Consider the following 10251-nt stretch of genomic DNA (forward strand, 5'->3'; position numbering starts at 1 on the left):
GTTTCTATGAAATAATGAATTACTGATCATACAGACTATCTTATTTCAATCATATTCTCCTAAAATCTGTACAAAAAAAGTAACACTTGACCAATACTTATAGATTTGAATATAGGCACAGTTTTAATATAAAGAAAAATGTGGAAAGCACCTCAGGGTTATGATGATGGCAAGCAGTAGTGCCAGATTCACCCTTAACTCCTTTTCATTTGAACAAGTCAAGGAAATACACAGAATCTAGGATTGAAAATATCTGCAGCATAGGGAAATTAAATATAATCTTCCAAATTTCAGCAGGAAGTTATAATACACACAAATGGGACATCCAGGCAGGTAATTGAGCTGATCCCCATTATGCTTCCATTGGGCAGGTAGAGAGGTGACCCATTGCACTGTGATTCCATTTCACTTTCCAACTAGAGGTGTATAGACATTTACCTACTGGAAATCCGTAACTTTCTGAGAGCAAGAAAATTTCCACTCTTCACATTCTCTTCCATTATTTGACTTTTTAGTCACCAGTATCCCACAAAACCAGGAAAATTATATGATTGGAAATTAATATAGACAGGCTATGTGGCTTTCCACCTGTGGTAGATTGTTTCTGTAATATTGCCTAGTTTGTTCAAATCTCCTAGTAGTCATTCCCATATGTAATACCCTCAAACCCTGAATCTGGGCTTGAACATGTGTCTTACTTTGGCCACTGGGACAATAGCAAATGTAACCCAACCTGAGACCTGACAAATAATTCCTGCCCTTGGATCCCAGGGACATCATGTTAAAATGCTCAAGCTAAGCTGCTGGAAGGATGAGACACTGAATGGAAGAGAAATGATACACCTCAGCCAACAACTGCCACTCAACAGATTGACCACAAGCAGAAAGATTGGTAGAATTGGCCCAGACTTGAAGAAATGCAATAGACCAAGGCACTGTGTTGGGATGGTTTGTTATGTAGCAAAAGTTAAGCAATATACTTTCTGAAACATGGAGTAGGTATACCATGGATGGTAGCAAGAAAAACTATGTGGTGCTTCTAGAAGGATGTGTTACAGAATGTGCAAATTAGATACGTTTACATAAACATTCATTCATTTATTCATTCATCCAAACATACACCGAATGTTTATTATGTGCCTGACATTTTATTGGAAACACAGCTATGAGCAAAGTGAGCAGGTTCTTGAACTTAGAAAGCTTAGTTTTTAGTGGGTAAGACAAAGACTAAATAAATTAACAAAAATATAATTTCAGAGAGTGATAAGGCAGTAGGAAAAAATAACAGTGAAAAGAGATAGTGATACTAGAGGGACTGAGTTAGTTGAAATGGTCAGGGCAAGCCTCCCTGGAAGAGACCTGGGGGGTAAGGGAGAACCACCCCTGTAAGGATCTAGGGAACAGCATTTGCAGCAAAGGTATAGCAAGTATAATGACCCAAGGAAGGAAAGTGTGTTGGAGAAATAGGAAGAAGGCCAGTGGAGCTGGGAGTCTAGAAATCCAGAGGCATGATTGCAGGAGTTGAGGATGATGACATTCATTGGCAGATGCCAGATTTTAAACATCTTCTTGGTCATGGTAATAGTTTGCATTATATTCTAAATATAATATGAAATCATTAATAATATCATTCACACATGAGAATAACAATGGCTGTGTTTCATTACTGGAAGGGCACCTTAGGTAGGCAGGTAAGTTTGGAAGCAGAGAAACCACTAAGAAGGCTGTGTGATCATGGTGGCTTGGTCTATGATGTTTTTGTTGCTGTTGTGTGTTTGTTTTGTTGGACGTAGTGGTTAGCTCAAGTATTCTGAAGGTAGAACTAGGTCATGTCACTTATTAGATATGGAAGTTGAGGGAAGGAAAGCTCCAGCATGACCTCATCTTAACTAATTACATCTGCAAAAACCCAATTTTCAAATAATGTCACATTCTTAGGGTTTGAATGGATGTGGACTTGGGGAGATACTCTTCAACCCAGTACAAAACCTAAAACTCATCTCAAAAAATGGGAGGACAAAATAAAACTTTATTAAACTACAAATAAAAGGAAAGCTTTCATTTTAATTAATAATACAACAGTCAAGCTACTCTTGTTGAAATCATAGTCAAGGTAAGGTAACCTGTTATCACTATTAGTAGTATTTTTATCTGTAAGTTTTGCCCAATTAAAATGTGAACTGGAAGCATATGCATATATAAAACACGTATAAAATTGATAGACAACAAAGAAGATATATGATGTGTAGCTTATATAGGTATTTTATGTAATACACTCTAGTTACATATTGTATTATGTATTACTACCAACTACAAGCACCACTAACTCTGAGTACTCATTTCTAAAGTTATTTGTTGATGGTAATACTGCCTCACAACAAAACACAATACAATCAGCTATTCTTATAACAAATAAAATGCTGGAGAGTGGTAGGATGTAAAAGAATATAGAGAAATTAACAACTTCTTTATATTACTAAGTTTGAAAGCACTGAAACTACAACTGTAAAAGAGATATAATTCACATTGACAATAGAGTATACCTATGTTATTTGTATGAAACATTGATTTTTTTATGTTTATATCAGTGGCAGAAAAATGGACAAACAAAAAGAAGTGGAACTCAAAAATCATAAAATCCTATCCCTCTTAGCATTTCCTCTTAGTTTCTCTTTTTCTCTCCCCACATCACACATGTATATATGTATAAAAATACACGTTAAATTTTTCAGATCATATTTGTCAATAACTTAGAAGGGTCTGAGACGTTACCCTACTTGCAAGCTAACAAGTTTTCTTGCCACAGTTTTATGGATGCTCACTAAAGACATAGGACTTCTGGCTCAGAGGTGGGAGGGTGGGGGGGGGGGACAACAACAAACTATTGCTCATAGCAACAGCATAGCGGGAGTACACAGCTCTCACAGGACAACACAAAGGGGCCAAGTAATGCCTGTACGTTGTACCGCAGGAGGACGGCCACAAGCTTAGGGAACCTACATCTTCTATTATGGCATCTCATGTGCCAGAACTTTTCCCCAAAGAGAGAGACATTTTCTATATTACACTGGACAGTAAGCAAGCCTTTCCTTTGCTCCAAAAGGAGACACTAATCTATAATCCTGTTTCCTATACAGGTGTTCTTGAATAGATATTCAAAAAAGGCAGCCAGTGCTTATAAATTGAGCAGAAATGAGATACCCACGAACACCTCCCAAATCCAGTTTTTTTTTTAATCCAGTTTTTCTTAACCAGTTATTTTTCTACATAATAATGCACCACCAGTATGAAATTTAGAATTTCATATTCTAAAATGGTATTAAGAAATACTCCAATTTCTGAGTCTAGAAGGATACTATGAATTTAATTTTATTTAGTACTAGTTTAAATAGGAATGATTGAAATAACTAAGAGGTATTAACTTTATATTATAAAGAAAAAATGATAGTAATATTGTAAAGTGGCATGCAAAAATAATGCCAGTCATTATTCCTAGTTGTCATAATGAGTGTAGAGTTTATGTTATAAAATTGTTAGACTGCAAAGAAAAAGATTAGAATAAATGAATTAAATGGTTCATTTTCAAATGTAGGTGGGTAAAATGGAATTGGCTTTTGAGAAGAAATATCTCAACAGAAATGCCCGTGAAGTATCATCCCTTAATGGTAAGAACTGCCTGGATATCAGAATATCTAAATTAGACAGAACTCTGTAGAACTCCAGGATGTATCAACTGCTACGGTATTAGGAACAAAAGCAGACTCAACCTGGAATACCTACATTCAAGGATGCCAAGCAAGAGGTAAGGAATCTGGTCCATGAATGTCCCTATATCTGAGCCAAAAGAGCCTGAGAATGGGATTCTTTTTGAAGCATTTTCTCAAGATTATAAATACTCTGCCCACTTTCTGTACATTTTACCAGATTGAGTGTATCTATTTATAACTGTGCAATGAGCATACAAACTATGTGTTCAGGCATAAAACGTTGTGATGAATAAATTTATAAGATAAAAAATGCTGTGCCTCTCTTACTGTCACTAGTTCCTCCCTGAAATCCCATTTTACAAAATAAGCTACAGAAGGTTAGTGGTCGTCCTTCAGGACTTCATGTCTTAAACCCTTCTGAGTGCATTTGCACAGACCTGGAATGCCTAGGATTCTGACTCTGTGGGAGAGGACTCCTACAACGGGTCTGTGGTGACTGAGAGTGGTTTCAGGTCCAAGCCCAGAAGCTAGGCTTCCCGAGTTCAAATCTTGAATCTGCCACACACCATCTGTGTGGTCTTCATCTGACTACTTAAGCTCTCTGCCTCAGTTTCCTCAGCTGAGAAACGGTGATAATAATCATGCTTTCTTCACAGGGGTGGTGTGAGGATGAAGAAATTATAATGCCTAGCACATAACAGAATAATACACTATTACCTGGATGTGGGGTAACCACTCCCTTTACATGTAGTAGAGGCAAGAAGCAAGGTATTGTTCATTGGTCATTGGTGTCAGCTACTTTAGCAGTTACGGAGCAGCCATGCTGTGTGGACAATATATGTCAGGGCAAGGTTGTGCTATGAGGTCATTAGAAGCTGGTCATCTGGCTTGATTGTAATCCACATGGTCTCAATTCAGACACTGCCTGAAACATTTTCTTTTATTAAAACTTTATTATTATTTTTTTTTTTTAGAGCAGTTTAAGCTTCAAAGCAAGAGTGAGGAGAAGGTACAAAGATTTTTTTGTATACCTCTTGTAGGGATGCTGACAATACTGACCGTATTTGGCCTTCTTTCTGTCTTTTTTACATACTTGCAATGACCTTCCTTGGGGCTACATGTTCCAGGCCCCTTGAAGGTTATTGTATATCCTGACCTCAGTGCAGGAAGGCTTGTTCTGATCTTCCCTAAAGTTGGTCAGATAACTAGTAGAGATAACATAGTTCTTTCCCCTCCCTCTCCTCTAGCACACAGATGGCATCCCTTTAGATAACTAGTATCCTCTCCTTCTATACAATCAGATTAAGATCCAGATTTGGGGGAGAATAGCTGCATAGCATCTAGATCATCTGCCTGCCTTATCGCCAGTCAGTAAGTTACCTTGAATAAAATTGTGTAAACTGCAGGAGGGACTTGCTTTGTTTTTTGGTCTCGAAGTGCCTTCCTAATGTGGAGCATACTTCCCCTCCTTCACCTTCTAACACCTCTGCTCACACACTTGCAGAGCTTCCCTCCTTATCAACATCTCCCACCAAAGTGATACATTTGTTACAGTTGATGAATCTACATTGATCCCTCATAATCACACAAAGTCCACTGTTGACATTATGGTTTACATAGTTTACATTATTGGTGCTGTACATTCTATGGGCTTGGACAAATGTATCCTGACATATATCGATCACCATGATATCAGTCAAGGTATTTTCATGACCTTAAAAATTCTCTGTGCTCTATTTATTTATCCTTTGTTTTTCCCCAATCCATGGCAACCACTTGTCTTTTTATTGTTTCTATAGTTTTGGTTATTACTGTTTCCATAGTTTTTTGTTTGTTTGTTTTTTTGAAGGGAATCATACAGTATATAGCCTTTTCAGATTGGATTCTTTCAGTTAAAAATATTCATTTGAGATTCCTCCATGTCTTTTCATGGCTTGGTAACTCATTTCTTTTTAGCACTGAATAATATCCCATTTGTCTAGATATATTACAGTTTATTTTTCCATTCACTGACTGAAGGACATCTTCCTTAAAGTTTTATCAATTATGCATCAAGATGTTATAAACACTAATGTGTAGGTTTTTGTGTAGACATAAGTTTTCCATTCCTTTGGGTAAATGCTAAGTACTACAATTGCTAGACTGTATGATAAGAGTATGTTTGGTTTTATAAGAAATTGCTAAACTGTCTTCCAAAATGGCTATACCATTTTGTACTGCCACTAGCAATGAATGAGAGTTCTGTTGTTACATATTCTCACCAGCATTTGGTGTTGTCGGTGTTGTGGATTTTGGCCATTTTAATAGATATGTAGTGGAATCTCACTGTTGTTTTAATTTTTACTTCCCTGATGCCACTTGATGTTGAGCATATTTTCACATGCTTATTTGCTATCCATATATCTTCTTTGTGAGGTGTGTATTAAGGTCTTTTTTACATTTTTCAGTTGGGTTGTTCATTTTCTTATTGTTGGGTTTTAAGACTTTTTTGTATATTTTGGATAAGTCCTTTATCAGATGTGTCTTTTATAAATATTTTCCCCCAGTCTGTAGCTTGGTCTTCTCACTCTCTTGGCATTGTCTTTCAGAGGGCAGAAGTTTTTAATTATAATGAAGTCTAGCTTATCAATTATTATATTCATGGATCCTGCCTTTAATGTTGTATCTAAAAAGTCATGGTCATGCCAAAACTTGTCTAAGTTTTTTACCTATGTTATTTTCTAGGAGTCTAATAGCTTTTCATTTTACATTTAAATATATGATCCATTTTGAGTTGATTTTTCTGAAGGGTAAGATCATTGTCTAGATACATTTTTTTTTTTTTTTTTTGCCTGTGGATGTTCAATTGTTCCGTTATTCAACCATTGTTGAAAAGACAATCTTTGCTTCACTGTATTACCTTTGTTACTTTATCCAAAATCAGCTGGCTGTATTTATGTGAGTCTATTTCTGCATTCTCTATTCTGTTCAGTGATCTATTTGTCAATTCTTCTGCCAATACCACCCTGTCTTGATTACTGTTGCTTTATAGTAAGTCTCAAAGTCAGGCAGCTTTGCTCCTCCAGCTTTTTTAATCTCCTACAATATTGTCATGGCTATTTCTTGAAATACTTTTTAGAGGGTGTATCCCTGAAGTCTTGCCTTTGAAGCTTTAAAATATTTTGAAAACACTTAAGTTTTTCATGCATCTCCTTGAAAAGAGTGTGGTTACTGTGTACTTAAACATCTCAATCAATCTCTTCAATAAGCCTTCCTCAACTATGACAGGTATTTGGAGTACAAAAATGAAAAGCTTGAATTCTTAGACTCAAAGAATTTATATTGTAATGAGAAAGCTACTTGTTTGTATAAACATATGCTGTGATATACCACGTGATAACTGATGGAGGGAGCATAAGGCAAGCTGAGGGCCAAACACAAGCTGAAAATATCCCGCTCCCCCAAGTGGGAGATGGCTGATATTCTTCAGGCACTCCTGGATGAACAAAGGAAAGGACAGAAAACAAAGGATTAAACTGATAGAGTCTCCATCAGTTTACAGACATCTTAGTGCATTACAAGAAAGAGGCAATCTTATCAAGAAAGAGGCAATCTTATCAATAGCCTAATCTCCAGGAACTCCTTACTGTTTTCATGATAATGCTTTTCTACAGGGAAACAACCTTAGTTTGACACTAGCTAGGCATCCAGTCATCTTTGAGTCTTCTTTAGCATATACATAGATCCCATTAAGAACCTTCCTCTTGATTTTGTCTCCCCAACTCCATAGCATATAACCAGTCATTCTTCACAACCCCAGTGCAGCTCTTTCTGCCCACTCGTCCTCTCCCAGTGCTGTAATAAAATTACCTTTTTGCACCACAGACGTCTTCAAGAATTCTTTCTTTGCTGTCACCTCCAATCCCCCGTCACTCCAAAACCCCATCAGTAGCTGCAGAAATAATGATTACTCCAAGAGGCGGCGTAGAGAAAGGCTGAGTGTCAGTCTCAGCAGAGGAGGTTAGGGAAGGCTTGGTGGATAACAGAGATGATTAAATTGGTTCTTGATGAAGGAGCTGAGGTGATGGTGGTTGAGGAGGCAGTGGTGGCAGTGGTGGTGGTGGTGGCTCTGGAAGCCCTGCTCTGGGTCCTGGCTTCAGTCCCAGTCTCACCATGGTGATGATCCCTGAGTGGCTGGTGCTCCTGGCCACCCTTCAGGCCACAGCCTTGGGCTACTTCATCGGCATTGATGTGCATGCAGAGGACTGCGGGTCGCCTCAGGCATCAACATGGGCCTCATCTTCCAGGTGGCCAAGGGTGGCTTTCTGGACATAGATGTGGAAATTACAGGGCCTGACAATAAAAGAGTTTATAAAGGAGACAGATTGATCAGTGGGAAATACATATTGGCTGCTCATATGGATGGAACATATTAAGTCTACCATGTCTACCATGACTCCAAAGAATGATGTTCACCACTGATATTGGGGAAGTCCCCAAAGGACAAGGCATGGAAAGAGAAGCTCATGAGAACAAGCTAGAAGAAATGATTGATGAGTTGGCAGTGGCAATGACAAGTGTAAAGCACAAGCAGGAATGCATACAAGTTCGGAGAGAATACACAGAGTGATTAGTGGCAACACAAACAGCAGAGTGGCCCTTTGGTCCTTCTTTGAAGCTCTTGTTCTAGTTGCCACGACACTGGGACAGATCTACTACATGAAGAGAGTTTTGTGAAGTGTGGAAGATTGTTCAGAAAGCCTTTTTTTGATGATCTCAAAATCATAATTCACTGTTTACCAAATATCTAGGTCATAATAATGTCATTAGTTTCTATAATTTTACTTTTGGAACTGTATATTCACAGCTTATGTTTCTTTGTGATTAATAGATATTGGGGGCGGAGCGCCTGTGTGGCTCAGTTGGTTAAGCGTCTAACTCTTGATTTTGGCTCAGGTCATGATCTCACATCTTGTGAGACTTGAGCCCCATATGGGGCTCTGTGCTGACAGTGTGGAGCCTGCTTGGGATTCTTTCTCTTCTTTTCTCTGGCTCTCCCCTGCTCTCTCAAAATAAATAAGCTAAAAAAAAAAAAAAAAGGTATCGAGTGAAAACGCCTTTTTAGGAAAGTTATAGTGAAGATCTGACAATCGATTGGCATAATTTCTTATTTGAATTCTGCCTGCATTATACAGGTCTGTCAGAGCTCAAAACCTGTAAGTGAAAGATACGCATATAGTCCCGATTATATCTTCCTTTTGTGTTCACGATAAAATGGGGTTTGTTTGGAATAGTACGTTACTGACAGTACTTTAACTAAAAGGACTGCATTCTTTGGATCCCTTACCCTGCAGTTCAAGTATTAAAGATTCATTCTGTTCAGTCCTTATGAGAAGCAACAGTCTGAATCTTGACATTTTGTACCCATCCTGTTGGCAGAGCTCTGACAGGAGTATGTTATCAGGTTGGTACTTTTATGCTTGTCTCTCTTGCTTTTTCTTTAAAGATAAGTCTTAACCCAACTACACCTCCCACACACACCAAATTGGTATTTTGAACCTTAGGACTCAATCACTTCCAATTAAATTGATGACGTAACCAGCTAATAACCATTTTTCGGTTTCTGCCTAGCCTTGTAAGAAGTCTCTCCTAAAGCTAGTTCTCTCTATATTGCAACAAACAGTACCTCTTTCCTTGCTATGCGGGCACATCCACATTCTCTACTCTCAGCATGTAGGAAACACGCATTCATGAAATTGGGAAAATCTAGATTTCTGATGCCAAAGGGTTAAAGTCCCTTGAATGTAATTGCCATGATAGACAGCCACTGTTTTATCAGTGGCCGTTTGGCCTTTGTTTAATTAGGGTACTGAATATCATTGTCAGTACTAGGATTTTGTTTTTGTTTCTCTTGGGCCTTTCTTTTTTGGCACATGTGGGCTCTGTCTTGTATAAAATGAAAAAAAAATTCTTTTGGTCTCTGATGACAGGTTTAAAATAAAAGTAACATTTGGTAGTGGTGAGGGGATGATCCAGAATTATATTGTGACTGAGGTATATTAGTTACTTGTAATTTTTTTTGGGGGGGGTTCTTTATAAAGAGAAAACTAATGAGTTTTATATAATTAATTTGAATATGTTACAGGTTTTCTTGTTCAGGACAAACAGCTTTTCAGTCTTGGGTAAAATTACTTACAACAGTTTAAGGTGACTATTTTACCTTAAGACAACTATTGCAATGCCAGTGTGTGTGTGTGTGTGTGTGTGTGTGTGTGTGTGTGTGTGTGTTTGTGAAAGCACTTCAAAATTGAATTACAAGATGTAAGCTTGGGGGTGTCTGAGGGGCTCAGTTGGTTAAACATCTGACTTCAGCTCAGGTCATGATCTCTTGGTTCAGGAGTGTGAGCCCCGCATTGGGCTCTGTACTGACAGCTCAGAGCCTGGAGCCTGCTTCAGATTCTGTATCTCCCTCTGTCTCTGCCTCTCCCCTGCTTGTTCTCATTCTCTCTCTCTCTCTCTCTCTCTCTCTCTCTCTCTCTCTCTCTCAAATATTAAAAAAAGATGT

General features: G+C 38.1%; 1 protein-coding gene and 1 pseudogene across 9 annotated transcripts in view; both read left to right on the plus strand.

Moving 5' to 3' along the window:
- LIPI (lipase I) overlaps positions 1–3849 on the plus strand; it is an 81448-nt gene extending 77599 nt beyond the window's left edge. For 4 of the 9 annotated variants that reach the window (XM_045036729.1, XM_045036727.1, XM_045036730.1 and 1 more), the window contains exon 11: positions 3593–3842. In XM_045036729.1, coding sequence (XP_044892664.1) covers positions 3593–3701 — 109 coding nt within the window. In that variant the 3' untranslated portion in view covers positions 3702–3842. Of the gene's footprint in view, positions 1–3592 lie in introns of all 9 variants that reach the window. The other 5 variants (XM_045036737.1, XM_045036736.1, XM_045036735.1 and 2 more) reach the window with 5 other exon arrangements.
- A 3869-nt stretch (positions 3850–7718) lies between these two features.
- Positions 7719–8423, plus strand: LOC101092877 (annotated as a pseudogene).
- Positions 8424–10251: the final 1828 nt, after the last annotated feature.

This window comes from Felis catus, chromosome C2 (genome assembly GCF_018350175.1).
Source record: "Felis catus isolate Fca126 chromosome C2, F.catus_Fca126_mat1.0, whole genome shotgun sequence".
NCBI lineage: Eukaryota > Metazoa > Chordata > Mammalia > Carnivora > Felidae > Felis > Felis catus.